Source organism: Oncorhynchus clarkii, chromosome 10 (genome assembly GCF_045791955.1).
Source record: "Oncorhynchus clarkii lewisi isolate Uvic-CL-2024 chromosome 10, UVic_Ocla_1.0, whole genome shotgun sequence".
NCBI lineage: Eukaryota > Metazoa > Chordata > Actinopteri > Salmoniformes > Salmonidae > Oncorhynchus > Oncorhynchus clarkii.
In genome coordinates this window covers 15644222-15662682 of record NC_092156.1, presented here as the reverse complement: position 1 = coordinate 15662682, position 18461 = coordinate 15644222, and the positions used below count along the sequence as shown (strand labels likewise).

At 41.6% G+C, this 18461-nt stretch overlaps 2 protein-coding genes across 5 annotated transcripts in view; both read left to right on the top strand.

Annotated features, from left to right (window-relative positions):
• Window positions 1–9542, top strand: part of LOC139418058 (protein Aster-B-like) — a 59563-nt gene extending 50021 nt beyond the window's left edge. For both annotated transcript variants that reach the window (XM_071167214.1, XM_071167215.1), the window contains 7 exons: window positions 1110–1252; window positions 1606–1709; window positions 2388–2594; window positions 2982–3072; window positions 4127–4234; window positions 4425–4545; window positions 4903–9542. In XM_071167214.1, the coding sequence (XP_071023315.1) occupies window positions 1110–1252; window positions 1606–1709; window positions 2388–2594; window positions 2982–3072; window positions 4127–4234; window positions 4425–4545; window positions 4903–4992 (864 nt within the window). In that variant the 3' untranslated portion in view covers window positions 4993–9542. The remainder of the gene's footprint in view (window positions 1–1109; window positions 1253–1605; window positions 1710–2387; window positions 2595–2981; window positions 3073–4126; window positions 4235–4424; window positions 4546–4902) is intronic.
• Window positions 9543–10588: 1046 nt separating this feature from the next.
• Window positions 10589–18461, top strand: part of LOC139418057 (dapper homolog 3-like) — a 40044-nt gene continuing 32171 nt past the window's right edge. For 2 of the 3 annotated variants that reach the window (XM_071167210.1, XM_071167212.1), the window contains exon 1: window positions 10589–11401. In XM_071167210.1, the coding sequence (XP_071023311.1) occupies window positions 11153–11401 (249 nt within the window). In that variant the 5' untranslated portion in view covers window positions 10589–11152. Of the gene's footprint in view, window positions 11402–12033; window positions 12256–18461 lie in introns of those variants that run through there. The other variant, XM_071167213.1, reaches the window with a different exon arrangement.

Genomic DNA, 18461 nt, shown 5'->3' with positions numbered 1-18461 from the left:
TATGAATGTACTTACAGGCTGCTTTTGGGAGCCACGGGTTGTTATGAATATATTTACAGGCTGCTTTTGGGAGCCACGGGTTGTTATGAATGTACTTACAGGCTGCTTTTGGGAGCCACAGGTTGTTATGAATGTATTTACAGGCTGCTTTTGGGAACCACGGGTTGTTATGAATGTATTTACAGGCTGCTTTTGGGAGCCACGGGTTGTTATGAATGTATTTACAGGCTGCTTTTGGGAGCCACGGGTTGTTATGAATGTATTTACAGGCTGCTTTTGGGAGCCACGGGTTGTTATGAATGTACTTACAGGCTGCTTTTGGGAGCCACGGGTTGTTATGAATGTACTTACAGGCTGCTTTTGGGAGCCACGGGTTGTTATGAATGTATTTACAGGCTGCTTTTGGGAGCCACGGGTTGTTATGAATGTATTTACAGGCTGCTTTTGGGAGCCACGGGTTGTTATGAATGTATTTACAGGCTGCTTTTGGGAGCCACGGGTTGTTATGAATGTATTTACAGGCTGCTTTTGGGAGCCACGGGTTGTTATGAATGTATTTACAGGCTGCTTTTGGGAGCCACGGGTTGTTATGAATGTATTTACAGGCTGCTTTTGGGAGCCACGGGTTGTTATGAATGTATTTACAGGCTGCTTTTGGGAGCCACGGGTTGTTATGAATGTACTTACAGGCTGCTTTTGGGAGCCACGGGTTGTTATGAATGTATTTACAGGCTGCTTTTGGGAGCCACGGGTTGTTATGAATGTATTTACAGGCTGCTTTTGGGAGCCACGGGTTGTTATGAATGTATTTACAGGCTGCTTTTGGGAGCCACGGGTTGTTATGAATGTACTTACAGGCTGCTTTTGGGAGCCACAGGTTGTTATGAATGCTTATAAAAAATATTATGAATGCTGATAGCAATGTTCTTATTATTGATTATTTATAGAAGGTACTAAAACATATAGAAAAACCACCACATTCATTTTCAGATGACAAATGGCTTAATGTCATTTGCAGCCTTCCAATTGCCAGAATAGGCCTCTTTTGTTGTTGTCTGTTAACACCACTATTCCACACCACTATTCCATATTCCATATCATATCTTTAGACGCTGTACAAGGCCAGCCAGGAGAGCGAGTGCTACATCATAGATGCCGAGGTGATAGCACACGACGTCCCCTACCATGACTACTTCTACACCCTAAACCGCTACGTGCTCACCAGGGTGGCCAGGAAGAAGTGTCGGCTAAGGTGAGAGATTTCCCTCTATTCTTCCTATGATTGGAGATTGGGTGCTCCACTCTATTAAAATTAGCTGTTAAAATTCCAACCAGGGTTGTGTTCAGTGGGGCACACTAGCAAAATGCTTTACAACGGAAGACAATAACAAGTGTTCTGATTGGACATGTTTAGGTAGTGCCACTTCATTTCACTCTGTTTAAAAAATGTTTTCTCCCTACTGAACACAACCTTGATAATGCAGTACTTGACTCCTTGGGTGAAATGTATTCAAAATGTATTAAAAGAATAAGTAAAATTTAAGGTTGACCAAGTAGGTGTAATAACGGTTGAATTATGTGTGTCTGTGTGTGTGTGTCCTGCAGGGTATCCACAGAGTTGCGCTACAAGAAACAGCCGTGGGGGCTGGTCAAGGGCTTTATCGAGAGGAACTTCTGGAGCGGCCTGGACGAGTACTTCAGACACTTAGGTCAGTTGGACTATAGTTTAATCTAGAATATGAATGGTGTGGAGCCTGGGGTCATTCTTGGAGCCTAGTATTTGTTAGCCTGATCCACCATCCTGCCAGCTGTGCTCTCGTTTCACTTCACTTCATCAAGAATCCGTGTAGCGAAACAGAATGTAAGCTCGCGAGATCAGGATGGTGGTGAGAGGCTAGGGATTTGTCTTTCTTAAAACATTTAAATCAACTGTATTCTCACTTGAGAAACTAGAATGAGTACTCTTTAGATAGTGCTTAATCACCAGGATAAATTATTTAAGTAAATATTTAACTCAAAGAATTAAGTAATTTACTTTGCTTAAACCTGTAGTTTGCATGCCGGTCTGTTTCTACTTAAGTGGGTCCTTTGGTAGTTGCCTTGCCAACAACTCACAACAAAGAAGTAAATAGCAGAAACATACTGGCACCCTGGCTATTGAATCTCTCCATGATTTAAGACCCAGCTTCTGTGAATACCATACAGTGTCATACTGGTTGCATCCCTAATGGCACCCTATTCCCTATATAGTGCACTACTTTGGACCAGAGCCTTAAGGGCCCTGATCAAAAGTAGTACACTGTCTAGAGAATAGGGTGCCATTTGAGAGAAACTGTGTTATGCAGCTTGTGAAATAAGCATAAACCCTTTCCTTTAACTCTTTCCAGAGCTGGAGCTGAGTAAAGTGGAGGTGGTCCTGGTTGAGCCCCACAGGCAGTCCCCCAAGGCCAGGGCTCTACGGGCAGGGGCGTTGAGGCGGCGGAAAAGGCCCTTGATCCACCTGCGGCCCCCCCACATGGACGAGGCCCTCAGCCCCGTCACCACCCCCGAGGACGAGGAGGTCACCCACCACCATCGCATCAAACAAGTGGCAGGTCAGACTGACTGCTGATGACTGTTTGACTCAGAGTATGGTGTACATTTTAGGACACCCTTAAGCCTCATGAGCAGCTGTGCTCAATTTCTAATGAGTTTTCAATCAGACCTGGGTTCAAATAATATTCAAATTCTTAAGATGCTTGTGATTTGCGTTTTCCTGGCACAATGGAACAACTGTCAGAACAATTGCCGCAATGTTTGTGTAGCACTGCGCTGTAGATTTTCATAGCGATTGTCATCACAAAAACCTGTACTGTATCAGGGTTGTGAAAAACAAATAGTTTATTACCTGCAGCTGTAATATTTGATATGGGCAGGAATAAAGCATTAGGTATTGCGTGGCTTTTTGTATTGATCCAAAATGGTCACCTGTCTTCCTGCAGGTTCCACTCAGACCAGACACATCCCGGACCATGTCCCAGGGGGCCTAGCGCTCTACAGCGTCTCCAAGCTACTCCTCATCATCAGCTTTGTGTGAGTATCCTTCCACCACCACCCTGGGGGGCTGTCACCATGGCAACACCTGGTTGTTTGAGATTCTCTTTCATGTGTTTACTGAGAGGTACAACCATATAAATATAATTACTAGAATGGCCAAAGCCCCTCAAATGTCCATTCTAGTAACTCTAATTCTATGGGTGGAGAACTATCCATTGAAGATCCCATAGATATCTCTGGTCTCTACTTTTCTCAGTTGATGTTGAATGTTTTGGGTGTCATTTATGTGTCCAAGTTGCCTGTGGTGACTCATCTGATTTAAATCTGTCCACTTCAACTTGTCTTGTTCTTGGTGTACTAAAGTGGAGAATGTCAGAAGGTTAACATTAATGGAGACACCTTTTGAAGACCGCGTCGTATTTGCTAGCAAAGGTGGTGCTCTTGCTAATGAACTGTTACTGCACTCTTTAGCTAACTACCGTAACACTATTGTTTAAAAAAACATCAATCAAAATACTGACGAGGTGTCTCAAGTTGTGATAACATTTTAACATTGTGACACTCCCATGCGTTTCCACTTTCTAGGCGTACTGAAACCAAACATTGACAATCTAATATATTTTATTTTTCCCCCTCTCCTACTACTCTAAAGCAGAAAAACCCTGTCTTCTTGTCTGGTGATGTGTGTAATTGTCCTCTCTCTCTCTCTCTCTCTCTCTTTCCCTGTCTCCATTCATGCATCCTATAGGATCTGTATAAGGTATTCAACTTTTTTCATAACACCATGTTGATTAGATATGTGTTTGTGTTTGATGGACTTGGTTCACCCCATACATACACTAGACATGAGTGTTAACATATTCTTCCTTTGCAGTAGTTGAAGGCATGCACATTCCAGGGGAATCCTGCTATCCTTAGTCTAACATAGATTTATGTCATCTCTACCTCTCTTTACTCTAAATATCTCTCTCTACTTTACCTCTTTCTCTCTTCTCTACATCTCTCTCTCTCTCGGTTTATTCTCTCGCACTCTCTGGCTTCACACTCTCTCTCTCACTCTACTCTCTGTTTACTCTCTCTCTATCTACAGTCTAGTATTGCTGGTGTTTCTGAACATGATGCTGTTCTATAAGCTGTGGATGCTGGAGTACACCACACAGAGTCTCACCTCATGGCATGGCATACGACCACAAGAAAGGTACTTCACACAAATACACTACAACCCAATTCGATACCAGCCCTGTGGAATGACTTTGGAATTGTATGTTAGTCTGTTTTAGAGTTTAGAACATTATTAAAGTGTCACCACAATATGACAGTAATTGACCAGACAAATTACAGATTAAAAACAGTGTTTGTGTGTGTTTCTCGCTCTCCCCTTCTCTCAGTAAACTGCCCCAGACCCAGATGGAGTGGGCCCAGCTCCTGGAGTCGCAGCAGCGTTACCATGACGACGAGCTGCAGAAGTGGAAGGAGATCATCAAGTCGTCTGTGATGTTGCTGGATGAGGTGAGACAGCCAATCAGTAGAATACTGATGGCCTTCGCATTACTGACCAATTAGGTCAGAGAAGGATTGTTCATTCACAAACTTTACCATTTGAGAATGTGTGTGTGTGTGTGTGTCATAGATGGTTGTTCAAACACATGCAGTACTGTATTCAATGTGACGGCATGTAATGTGTATTCAATGTGATGTGAATTTAGGAATCAACTTAATTTACGAATGCTAAAAATCTTTGACATTGCATATACTTCCTATTGACTTCAATGCATGATTTTCAACAAAATAAAAAATGTATGATTTTTGCAAAAAGTTTTGAAGTCGAGCTTGTGAAGTTGAAATGTTTCCTTTGTCCCTCTACAGATGAAGGACTCATTACTAAACCTGCAGAAGGGCATGGGTTTAAAGGACTTTAACTCTGAATCGGAGGAGAAAGGGAGTCGATATCACTGAGAAACAATCCCAAGGCCACCAGCCGGGACATTATGTGCAATATCTAACCAACCATTCATTGGAACTCTTGGGCAAAGAACAGAAGGATGTTCTATTGCAAGGTGGACAGGGCCACTCTCCCACTGCCCAACTTCCGGCATGAAGTGACCTCATCACCATCAGGACCGGAGTGGGACGGCAGCCATCGTTGCATCATGTGAAAAGACCGCAGTGATGGTCCTTGTTACCCAGGATCCTTGGGACGTCCCTACCCCATTGAAGTTTAAATTTGAAATCATTTAAGGTAAGGGTTAAGGTTAGGTAAAGGTTATAGCGAAAGTTAGCGTTAGGGGTTAATGTTAGGGATTAGGGTATGAACGTCCCAAGGATCCCGGATAGCACTAGCTGTGCCGTGACCCACCTTGGCCTGAACTCTGAACTTTTTATCACCTTGTTTTCCGAGAATGTCGTACTGTAAAGTTTTTTGTTTTTGGGGGCCACGTGCGGACTGGGATGGCGTGGGGGGCCGGTGAAAGCATGCAGTTTCTTGTCTCCGTCTGAAGAAAACAAATTGCTTTCCTGGTGGAGATGTGTATTGAAACCTCTGCGTACTCTGTCTCAGACTGGGTAAGGGGTTAGTTAGTACATCGCCTTTTTAGGAACTCTTGGACAAAGTGGTGGAGCTGCAGTATCCTTTTTTTTTTAACAGACCTTAGGACTCTGGGAACAGGTTACGACCGTACCGGAAGCATAATCAGCATGCAGTGTTTCAACACAATCCATCATTTCTAGGATAGAACCACAAAGAATCAAAGTATATTATAAATGAAAATATAATTCCGTATTTATTTTTTGTGGAAGTCGATTGCAGTCAGGGCACACTTTTACCAGGCTTCCGTGGTGTATCAGGGCAGGTTTCCCTGAGAGCTTGTGCCATGGCTTTGTTATTCTCTGTTTAAGTGTTTGTCGTTTTCTAAGGCATGTTCTCTACTGTGTGTAGAGTAGCCCAACCCCTTTTGATTTGTGGACAGGGGAGCTAGCTATAGCTGTTAGCAGCAGTGAGAATATATTGGTTGTTACCATATATGGATGAGAAAGCAGTCTGCTTTTGCAGAGGTACACAGTATGTTTTGATGATGCAACCCTCTTCCATAAACAGGGCATTCTTTGCCCTAGCCAACCCCAAACGCTATCTCAACGTTGTGCTTAGGTTTTATCCAAACATGTCTCCAACCTTATCCTTCAGGATGATTTGTTTTAGGTTATGGATACACCTATTCATTGTTGCCAAGATTTGTGTCAACTTTTATGCTAACGTGTGTTTTTTCAATTTGGGCAGTATTCTTGTCATCTTTTATTTGGCCACTTTGTGTTGTATCAATTCATCTGTGGCTATCCTGTCCTTGGCTTGAATAGAATGTACTCAGAGTGTACTGTATAGGCCTTGGTATGTTCCCTAAGTGATTTTACACATGCAATGGAGCTTGAATTTCTGCGCTACAGAGATCATTCATGTTTTTCCCCCAGTATTTGTTACCAGCCTAAATACTGTCAGACAGAGAGAATAATGACCAGTGTTATGATAATGTGGATGTTATACTCTCACTCTATGAACTTTAAAGTGTTCAGCTTTTAACCAGAGAGGGAGTAGACAGTATTTTAGGGAGGGTATTTTTTTCGTAGAGACGTTTACAAAGGGATACTGCAGCTGAACTGAAGTACGACAATTACAACGATGTATTTGATGATTAAAACTGTGAAATTCCTCATTGAAAAATATGCTTGAAGCTGTAGAAAAAGAATAATGCATATTGTACAGTTCAGATATTTATTGATTTATTTATGTACAGTGTAAAAGAAACGTTTGGGGAAATGATCAGTGTTCACCCTCTGCAGACCTCTATTCAAATACCATTTTAAAATATTTCAGCTTTGCTTGATTAAGCTTGTCTGGCCTTGTGGACCAATAGAAAAGTCCTAAAACTGCAAACCCCAACCACTTGGTATTCTAGGCTGGCTAATGCAAACACTCAAAGTATTTTAAAAATGTCTAAATGTATTTGAACTCGGGTCTGACCTTCTGTAGTCCTTTGTGTCGTCCCAAAAATGTCTGCCATGGGCTATATTCTGGCATATTGGATGTGTCAAATTGACGCTATCAACCATTACCACTTTGTGTCTGTCGATTTTGTCTAACGATTTCTACTGTGGCCGAAGCTATCTGTTTAGTATCTCCCGCATCTGTCTATGGAAGCATATAGCTATCAAAAGACATGTTATTTTCAGATTGAATTTTGACTGCTATATACGTCCATATTTACCTGCCACCCATGTATTTATCATTGACTCTCTAGGATTCTTATGATGACTTGGGAAACAAACAAAGCCTTGTTCAAAAGTTGATTCAGCCACTAACTGGTGTGTTTGAGGGATTGGTTCACGGTGTGCAGAAATAACATTTGAGCCAAAAGAATGTCAGAATTGAAAAATGTTATGCATTGGGATACAATGCTTTAGCCATGGGTTGTATTCAGTAGGAAGCAAACGAGCCAAAACAGGGAGGACCTACCTGAATTTGTCAAATAAGATATTCATTTTTGTTTTCAGTTGCAAAACATTTTGCTGTGGTGTGCACTAATGAATACGACCCTGGACTCATTAGCATTGCACAGAGAGGGGATGGGTTCAACTCACGTACATTCCAAAAAGAGGAGGGTTTCATCTGAATGAAGAAAAAAAACAATATGGATTGATACAGTCGGTAGCATTTCACACACATTTTTGATTGCGAGTCATTTACGTTATTGCAGAATGATTTTCCCCGACTCCCTTGCGCTATGACATGGTTTAATGTTACTAAAATGGCCATTTGACCTTGTTTAGGACAAATTGCCCAATTTTAACAATGACAACGTGACAATTCAGGGCAGATTTATTTTTAAGAGAAAGGGCCCATGATGAGATTACAATGACCTGTACTGTACTTTACATTTTTTGCCTGTATCTCACCATGGCAATCATTTCTGTTGACGTTGTGGCCCTTAGAAGAGGAGTAGAAAGCAGTCAACCAATGTGGGACGATGTGCAACTAAAAAGAGTATTTGGGAGGAATAGTAAGGTATTCTGAGGTAATAGTAATCTCTTCCAAATGACTTGGTGACCCTTAAAGATAAAACTATTAATCTTATGCAATACATGTATTTAATGAATTCACTAACATTGACAGCAAGCTGCCTTCGTTAGGGTTTCTGAAAAACTTGAGACCCTTGTGGACCCTTCGATAGTGAATGCATGCTAGCTTCCTGTCCCATTTGTTCTCATTCACAATCTGATGCGTTCTATGCATGGGTGCTTTATATTGCAAGAATGCCTCAAATAGCCCAGAAAAAAATGTACTCTGTTCAACAACCTACATGAATCTAATATATTGGTAGTTGAAAGCTTGCAGAGTGTTTTACAATAGAATGGTCAGCAAGCATGTTTGAGTGTCTGAGAAAACAAACAAAATATATTGCAGCCAAAGAGTAGTGTTCTTCAAAAACCTGAAACTGAAAGAGCTTTACTCATTTGAATGCTCACAAAGCCACAGACCTGTTCATGTTTGCCGAATTGTAGAACATTCTAAATCAATTCTTAACAATTTGCAGAATATAGAGAATGTGTTATACTGAGTATGAGACATAAATAGCTAATTGAAAGGATGTATTTTAGAGCTTGTGGTTGTAGTTATGTTTCCTGACGACTCAAACTGAATTCTTCCACTGCTCTGTGTTCGCTACATACTTCAGTCTGAGACTTCCATCGTTGAAGTCGTTTGTGGTTATGTCAAAATGAGGGGTGTTGTACCAAACAGTCATCAGCGATCGGATCATGTCAAACCAATCAGATTATTTTCAAAAAGCTGCTTGACCTGCGTGTGTTCTGGCTCTGGCCCAACCTGTCCGTTTCTGGGACCAATTCAGAACAGTTAGCATTCTAGAAATGGTCGGGGAGATACTCAGATCCAGACTCATTGTGTGGGAGAAACTACTGTCCGTGGGTGTGGCATAACGTTTGGCCGGAGCAAGGTGTTTGGGTAGCCAGGTAAAGAAGCCTGACAAATTCTTTCAAACCCTTCACTTCATTACACACACACCTCAGACAGGTGCAATTTCTTCAGATTTTTTTCCATCTCAAACACTGTGGTATTATATCCTCTGTATCAATACCAGATGTTTTTTTTAAAGCCTTCTGATCTCCGATATATGACTGAAATATTCTGCTGAGGGGAGGACAGCTCATAATAATTGCTGGAACTGGAATGACATCAAACACATGGAAACCATGTATGATACCATTCCATCGATTTCGCTCCAGCCATTACGGTGAGCCTGTCCTCTCTAAGGTGCCACCAACCTGTGTTATACAGATAATATATTGTATTTCTATGTTGTGTATCGTTTCAGTGTACACAGACTAGTGAAACCCTTCTGCGCTGGTCGTGGTTTTGGGAAAAACTCTGAAAGAAAAAGATTCTAAAGGCTTTATTGGTTTGTGGAGGAGAGATGGAGGGAATGAAATAAAGTCAATCAAATAGGTATTTTCTGTCTGACTCATCCCTGCAGCTGTCTGTTTCTGTCCATACCAATGAATTGTGATGTTTTTTCAATGGGGGATTCTTCAGTACCCCCTTGAGCAATGTTCACATTGCTTCCAATTGTCAGTGCTACATTTGATCATTCATTCAGTTCAATTAATTTCTAGTCACTATTTTCATTCATGTCATTTAATCTAATAATGATGCTGCCATGTTACTAAGACATTTGTAAATGAGACATGCATTTTATAGCCCTATTAAATAAGTGAGAGGAGGCATTTCGAAAGTCAGCTGTTAATCATTGTTCCTTTGTGTCCTTGCTCGTTATATCAGAGGTTGTTTAAGGTTATCTGATGATGCGTAGCAAATGGCACCCTATTCCCTATACAGTACACTATTTTTGTCCAGAGCCCTACATAGACATACACTTCGAGACATACTCTACAAAGGGAACAGGGTGCCATTTGCGAAGCAACTAGCTATCTCCCAGCAATGATTAGGTGAGAGGTGTGGACTCTTCAGGCTGCATGTTCCATATAGGCAAATGTTCCAGACCCCTGAAGACGTGAGATTAGAAACAGTTGATATGTACACCCAATCTGTTATGTAGCACTAATGTGATTTAAGTCTCATTTCATCATCACTCTGCAATGATCTGAAAACCGATTATATCACTGTATATGAGCAGATCCCACATTTCAACTGTCCACAGGCCCAAAGGGAGACTATGTAGGACTATTGAGATGCTACGCTGCACTCTAGGCTGGGTCTTGCACCTATAGTTCATACCAAAAGTGGGTGGGCATGTGTGCGTGTGAGAGGGAGAAATAAAAAGAGATACATGTGGCCACCAGATGGCGCCTTCCCCTTGTTAGGCTGTAATGTACACAATCTACAGGCAGGGAGTATGTCTCCAGTAGCCTACTTATCAGTGAACTTTGCAACCAACCTTTGTTATTTGTTTCAAGTATAAATAGCGTATAGAACCGTCGGTCTCCCTTGCAGCTAGTCATACGATATCACTGATTCCGTTTTCACTGACAATGGGTTTATAGGCGAGGTAGCCAGAGAAGGTGCTTGGATTTTCATGAAAGGCTGGTACAACGTGATCAACGCTTCACGATCCCTTGGTGTTAACTTTTAGGCATTAATGAAAGATTAATTCATTGAACTGGCTGGGTGAATGTGACCTTGCGCGTTTAGGAATACAAAGGATAGCTCGTTGTCCAATCACATCTTGAAGAGCAGAATACTTATGAATATTAACTATTGTGGGTTCTGGGTAACCAATGGACCCTCTGAAAAACCCGGGCATGCTAATGTACAATTGACAGCTACGGAATTGGAATCCAGCAACATCATTGAGCGAGCAGTAGGTATGGGTTCGGTTCTGCATACAATGGTTCGCAGCTGTATTTATAGTTTACATTCGCTACTTCGCTTTAAAACATGTATATCAAACCAAAGAGTAAAGTCACTTTGAAATTAAATATGCAGACAATTTAGCCTCACTTGGATACTAGTAGGAAGGAACGACCAACGGCTGAGAAACGATTAAAGAGCCAAAGAGTAAGCACTCAGCCACTCTCCGAGCAAGGGAGAACGATGTACCGAACGTTTTCTTTCCCAATGACAGCGGAGCGCAATCGGAATAAGGAGCGCCTTGAGGCGAGTTTGGCCGGTCTGTGTGAGTTGGAGCTGCTGAAACAGAGGCAGGAATGCCTGGTGCTCAGTGCCCTCTCCCTCGGGGTCTCTGTCCCAGGACGCCCGGCATGGGGCGATGTACAGCCGGCCTGGCCCGTTCCGGAGACAACCAACTGTGCGTCAGACGACTTTAGTTATAGGCGCCATACGGTAAGACGACTTTCGTATTATTGTACTTATAATGCATATTGTAAATTTCTATAATTTTGTATTACTGCGCGTTCATGGAAAGCTGTAGAAGCGGATTTGTTACGCGTGTAATGCTCTTGGAATGACGGCCGTGAAATTATAAATCTATCATATATAACTAACCTATATAGAGTGGATCTGTGCCGAATAACGGTACCATCCGAAATGTGGACCAGACAGCCCCATACTGTGTGACCGGAGCGCGCGTGACCATTTAAGGCAAACTTCGGTGCTTGGGTTTTTCATTCCGTTGTCCCTTGACGCTGTTTCGAAAAAAATATCAGCCGGCTGTATTGTCTTTATCGAGTTAGTGATAAATGATCCGTTGTTCTGAAAAGGTCGGACCGTGCCCACCACCATGTCGATCCTGGAGTTCTGTGTAGGCCTATAGTTGCTGTATTGTGGTAGTTTCCACCATTATTTGGGGCATCTGTAAATTATCTTTCCACTCAGTAGGCTAATAATATGATGAATAACATCTCCATATCTTTTATCGTGTTTTACTTTTTCTATTTAATTATTTAATTATTTATCTAGGAATATTACATGCTTTCCCTTGGCTGCATTTTTAAAGAGAATACCTGGGGTGCGATGTGGTTGGAGTTCCATATCCTTAATTAATTAGGTTTGAGTAGCATAATATGCTTAAAACCCCCAAAATTATATTTATAGCTAAATGGAGACCCACTCAGTTAAAATATTTGAACAGACATTTGTTCAAGTGCTGCGCTTGATGCAAGTGTTGCTATCTCTTCATCATGGTATTAGGTGATGTCCATAACGCAGAGATTACAACAGCATTGGCAACCTAACAGGTAAGGAAAATATTCTGCAATTTTTCATCAAGTAGTATTTTCTCTATGGATGAAATTGGTGATATGGGGATAACCTGGACATGCAATATTGATCCATATGTTTTATGGTAAATACATTTACTTCCGCGGGCAATGAACTATCTAGTTTAACAATTAATTAACCTCTCTGGGATAGGGGGCAGTATTTTCACGCCACGGATGAAAAGCGTGCCCAAAGTAAACTGCCTGCTACTCAGGCCAAGAAGCTAGGATAAGCATATAATTAGTAGATTTGGATAGAAAACACTCTGAAGTTTCTAAAGCTGTTAGAATAATGTTTGTGAGTATAACAGAACTGATTTGGCAGGCGAAACCCGAGCACAATCCATCCAGGGGGGGAAATTTGAGGTCGCTGTGTTTTCCAATATTTTTCTATGGGAGACCTGATTTATTAAGGCCCAGATTGCAGTTCGTATGGCTTCCACTAGATGTCAACAGTCTTTAGAAATTGTTAGATGTTTTTCTTTTGAGAAATGAAGTAGGGCTGTTCTTTGTAGGTGTCACTCTGAAGGGCTTTAGTCTTTTGTTGTGTGTGAACTGGAGCGCGCTTCACGTTGTTTTTATCCGGTATTAGAAACAGTTTATTCAGTCTTAAATTGTATTTTATTTACATTTTAGGATACCTGAAGTTGGATTAGGAACGTTGTTTGAAATGTTTGGACCAAGTTTACAGGTAACTTATTAGATACTTTGTAGTCATGTTGGAACCAGTGTATTTCTGAATCAAATGCGCCAAATAAATTGACATTTTGGGGATATAAAGAAGGAATTTATCGAACAAAACGGCCGCTCATTGTGTCACTGAGACATTTGAGATTACAAAAAGAAGATCTTCAAAGGTAAGGCATTTATTATATGGCTATTTCTGACTTTTGGCTTTGGGTTAAATGGATATTGATAGGGCCATTGCTCTTGTGTTGTGACACATTGATAACCTTGTGGACCATTTGGTTAGGCGTTAATGGTTAAAATATTGTTTTGGGTTGTCTTCGTGGGTTTTGAACATTATGTTTCAATACTTTCAAAATGTTAGTCATGTTGGCTAGTCCACATAATTATCTAATGATTTTATGACTATTTTTACATAAAATAAAGATAGGGCCATGCAGTTTCCTGATTGATTCTCAATTGAAAGTAATTGTTGGTCCTTATCCCATCATGCTCTAGCGACTCCAGTCTAGCAACTCCTATGGCAGGCAGGGCACATGCAGGTTGACACAGTCACGGGTTGTGCCTAGAGGTCGACCATTATGATTTTTCAACGCCGATACCGATTATTGGAGGACAAAAAAAAGCCGATACCGATTTAATCGGACAGATTTTTTAAATGTATTTAAATATATATATATACACACACATTTTTGTAATAATGACAATTGTAACAATACTGAATGAACAATGAACACTTTTATTTTAACTTAATATAATACATGGGTGTTCTTAAGGTGATTCCACAGGTTGGTGGTATTTTTTGATTTAGCCGTTGCTGACCCCATGCTTACATCTTTATCACAAATAAGACACCTTGCTTTCCCTGGTGCCAATTCCATGTAATAGTCCCACACTGGTGCTTTGCTTTTCTCTGCCATCTGTAAAACACACACACAGCTCTGAAGTGACAATGATACTGATGAGTCTGCATAGGAGACAAATACTCTCAACTGTTTGAATAAAAATAGAGTTTAAGTTACCTGTGATGAATGTTGTAAACAAAAACTAATTTCTATATGCAGGAAATCCTATTTTAATAATGGACATGGTAAGAATTGACTACCAAAGTGCGAGTCATCATTCCCATGACTCTTTCTAGCAAAATCTGAAAATATCGGTTCCTTCATTCATTTATTCCATAAGATATTTTTAGATTAACTTAAAATAAGGTCTGTGTTTCGTGTAGGCTTACACCACCTTGCCAATTTTATAACTGTGTAGATATCCATAGGAGAGGGTAACTCTGATCAATATTGGCTAAATATAAGCGAAGATCATTTTTTTTGTAGAGTGGATTTATGAAAATATGTTGACAAACCTTTTCCTAGTGAGATTTACACGGGTATCAAAACGCAGAGGCGGTTTAAGCCTGCACCCTAACCTGCACCCTAACCTGCACGAAACACAGACCTTATTGGAAGTAGATCAAGATATTCTCTATGGAAGACATGAACGGTAAAATAACGAAGGAACCCCTTTCAAGTTCAGCCGCAAGTTACTATAGGAATTATAACGCCTCGACTATTTCTCTCTAAACCATATACCTTTGACTATTACGAGCCTGCTGCTGCCTACCACCCCTCAGTCAGACTGCTCTATCAAATATCAAATCATAGACTTAACTATAATAAACACACAGAAATACGAGCCTTAGGTCAAATCCGGAAACTATCACCTCGAAAACAAAACGTTTATCCCGTTCCATGTTTCATCTAATGGGTGGCATCCATGAGTCTAAATATTCCTGTTACATTGCACAACCTTCAATGTTATGTCATAATTACGTACAATTCTGGCAAATTAGTTTGCAAAGAGCCAGGTGGCCCAAACTGTTGCATATACCCTGACTCTGCGTGCAATGAACGCAAGAGAAGTGACACAATTTCACTTGGTTAATATTGCCTGCTAACCTGGATTTATTTTAGCTAAATATGCAGGTTTTAAAAATATATACTTGTGTATTGATTTTAAGGCATTGATGTTTATGGTTAAGTACACATTGGTGCAACGACAGTCGTTGATTGTTTTTTTATAAGATAAGTTAATGCTAGCTAGCAACTTACCTTAACTTACTGCATTCGCGTAACAGGCAGGCTCCTCATGAGGCAGGTGGTTATAGCGTTGGAGTAGTTAACTGTACGGTTGCAAGATTGGATCCTCCGAGCTGACAATGTAAAAATCTGTGTTTCTGCCTCGTTCCTAGGCCGTCATTGAAAATAAGAATGTGTTCTTAACTGACTTGCCTAGTTAAATAAAGATTAAATAAATCTGCAAAATCTGCGCCCCAAAATACCGATTTCCGATTGTTATGAAGACTTGAAATCGTCCCTAATTAATCGGCCATTCCAATTAATCGGTCAACCTCTAGTTGTGCCTAGAAGGCCAGCATCCCGAAGTCGCCTCTTCACTGATGACGTTGAGACTGGTGTTTTGCGGGTACTATTTAATGAAGCTGCCAGTTCAGGACTTGTGAAGCGTCTGTTTCTCAAACTAGACACTAATGTACTTGTCCTCTTGCTCAGTTGTGCACCAGGGCCTCCCACTCCCCTTTATATTCTGGTTAGAGCCCGTCTGTGCTGTTCTCTGAAGATCTTCAGTTTCTTGGCAATTTCTGACTGACGAGTTTCAGAAGAAAGCCAACAAATGCTGACACTCAACTAGTCTAATGAAGGCCCGTTTTATTGCTTCTTTAATCAGCACAAGTTTTCAGCTGAGCCTTTGCCGATAGCCTGCTCTAAGACCAGACCTCACATCTGCCTGATTGTTAACTAAACAATGCTTGATTCTCCCTCTGTAGTGGGATAAAGATAAGGCCAGGTGTAAGGTGTAAAGATAAGTTCAGGGACAGGTATAAGGGGTTGGTTTGTGTGTGTGTGTGTGTGAGACACAGGAGAAAGTTGAGTGTGTGTGTGAGGAAGGTGCTGCCATGTGATTAAGGTTGATTTTGTGTGTGTGCGTGCATGTGTGAGCAGACTCTCCAGGTTTGTTCCTGTGGCGGTGGTGCTGACAGCCATCAGACAACAGCTGGGAAATCAAATATTGCCCCTGTTCCAGAGGGGAAGTATGTGTGCTTGTGTTTAAAAGAGAGAACAAATTAATGTGGGTGTGGGAGGGGCGGGGTGTTGGAGGACAGATTGTGTGTATTGTTTTTGATATCTGATCAGTGCTGCTATGTGATATCAAAGTATGTGTGAGAATTTCATTCAAAGTATGTGTGTGTGTGTGTGTGTTTCCTCATATTAGCAGGCTGTACTGTAAGCCCCCATGGAGCCCCTTGCAGCTGTGGCCATGTGTCATCGGAGCCTCCCATATGTGACATACACAATTATCATACTCTACTGTAATGTGTGTGTTTGCGTAGCCTACAGTGTGTGCGTGTGTGTGTTTTCAAGCCTAGCTGTGTTGGGTTAACATTGTGGAGTGTCAGGCGAATGTGTGCACAGAGTCAAAGTGGGGGGTAAGTGAGAGGCATAATGTCGGTTGTTGTCACGTCTGTCTTGTTGTGGGGTTTCTAGACAAGCTCTGGGGTGACAGTTTACTTCGGTACAGATCTAGGATCAGATTTGTATTTATTATGGATCCCCATGCCAAAGCAGCAGCCACTCTTCCTGGGGTCGTGCAAAATTAAGGCAATTTATACCATTTTTAAAACATTACAATACATTCACAGATTTCACAACACACTGTGTGCCCTCAGGCCCCTACTCCACCACTACCACATATCTACAGTACTAAATCCATGTGTATGTATTCCCATCCCCATACCTAAACTTAACCATTAGTGGGGAAAATGCTAAACTCACCCAACATATGCCTCTTGGGTAACTTCACCCTAGTCCCTCTACACACACAGTCCATGGGATGTGGAGAGAAGCCCCTAACCACTGATGTAGGGTCAGATCTTTCCCTTCCCACTAATGGTGTCACGCCCTGATCTGTTTCACCTGTCCTTGTGCTTGTCTCCACTCCCTCCAGGTGTTGCCCATCTTCCCCATTATCCCCTGGGTACCTATGTTTTCTGTCTGTGCCAGTTCCTTTTGTTTGTTCAAACCTACCAGCAGTTTCCCTTTCTCCTGTCTTTGCTATAGTCCCTGTTTTCTGGTTTTGACCTTTCCTGCCTGCCCTGACTTTGAGCCTGCCTGCCGTCCTGTACCTTTGCCTCTACTCTGTATTACCGACCTTTGCCTGACCTGACCCTGAGCCCGCCTGCTGTTCCGGTGCCTTACACCCTCTCTGGATCATTGACCCCTGCCTGCTTGACCTGTAGTTTTCCCACCCCTGTTTAAAGAATAAATGTTAGTTTCTTCAACACTGTCTGCACCTGGGTCATACCTTAAAACGTGATAAATGGTTTATATAAGGGGGTAAGGTTATCTGATCCTAGATCTGTGTCTAAGGACAACCTCGAATTTCTACCCCACACCATCTCCAACCCCTGAAAATAACCCCCATGTTGGCTTCTTTCCACCACCACAGAGCTCCACGGAAGCTGACTATCAACCTCCATACCCAGCTTCGGTGCTCCCTGCTGGGCTTCGCTGAGCAGAGGGTTGGCCTGTCTTCCCTGCTGGGAGTTTGAGGATCCAGCAGGGGCATAATTAGCCATGCTCAGTGCTGAGGGATGCTGTTAGCGGTTGTTAGCGGTTAGCTGCAGCGCAGGCTGTTAATAATTGATGGGAACAAAAGGTTTAATTGCACAGGAATCCTGCCTGAGGAGAGACATGAGTGAGAAGCTAGGGATGAGGAGTGTGTGTGGGGGTGTATTATAGCTGGGTTGAAAGGGAGTTGTATTGTAGTGCTGGTGTCTGTCTGTTAGGGTGAGAGTTTTGGTAGTGGGAGAGGGCTGGATAATTCATCCAGAGAGATGGGGATGCCCGTGGAGATTGATTGATTGAGTGTTGCTCTAAGGCAGTGGTAACCAACCTTCCCTGAGTCAAGATCACGTTCTGAGTCAAAATTCAAGCCGAGATCTACCGCTCAGATTTGTTTTAACATGTAAGCCTATGCAACATTAACCAATTCAAAATAGTTATGTAGCAATGAGGTTTGTGCAATAGGTTATAGGCCCAAGACGTTATCACTGCATATTGACTATGCTTGAATTGTCCTGCCAATGTTGTTCTTCTCAGACCATTTTGAAATTACAGTGCCTTCGGAAAATATTCAGACACCTTGACTTTTTCCACATCTTGTTACGTTACAGCCTTATTCTAAAATGTATTAAATAGTTTTTTCCCCTCATAAATTTACACACAATACCCTATAATGACAAAGCAAAAACATGTTTTTAAAAATGTTTGTTAATTTATAAAAAATGTACTGAAATAATACATTTACATAAGTATTCGGACCCCTTACTCAGTACTTTGTTGAAGCACCAGTGGCAGCGATTTACAGCATCAATTCTTCTTAGGTACAAGCTTGGCACACCTGTATTTGGGGAGTTTCTCCCATTC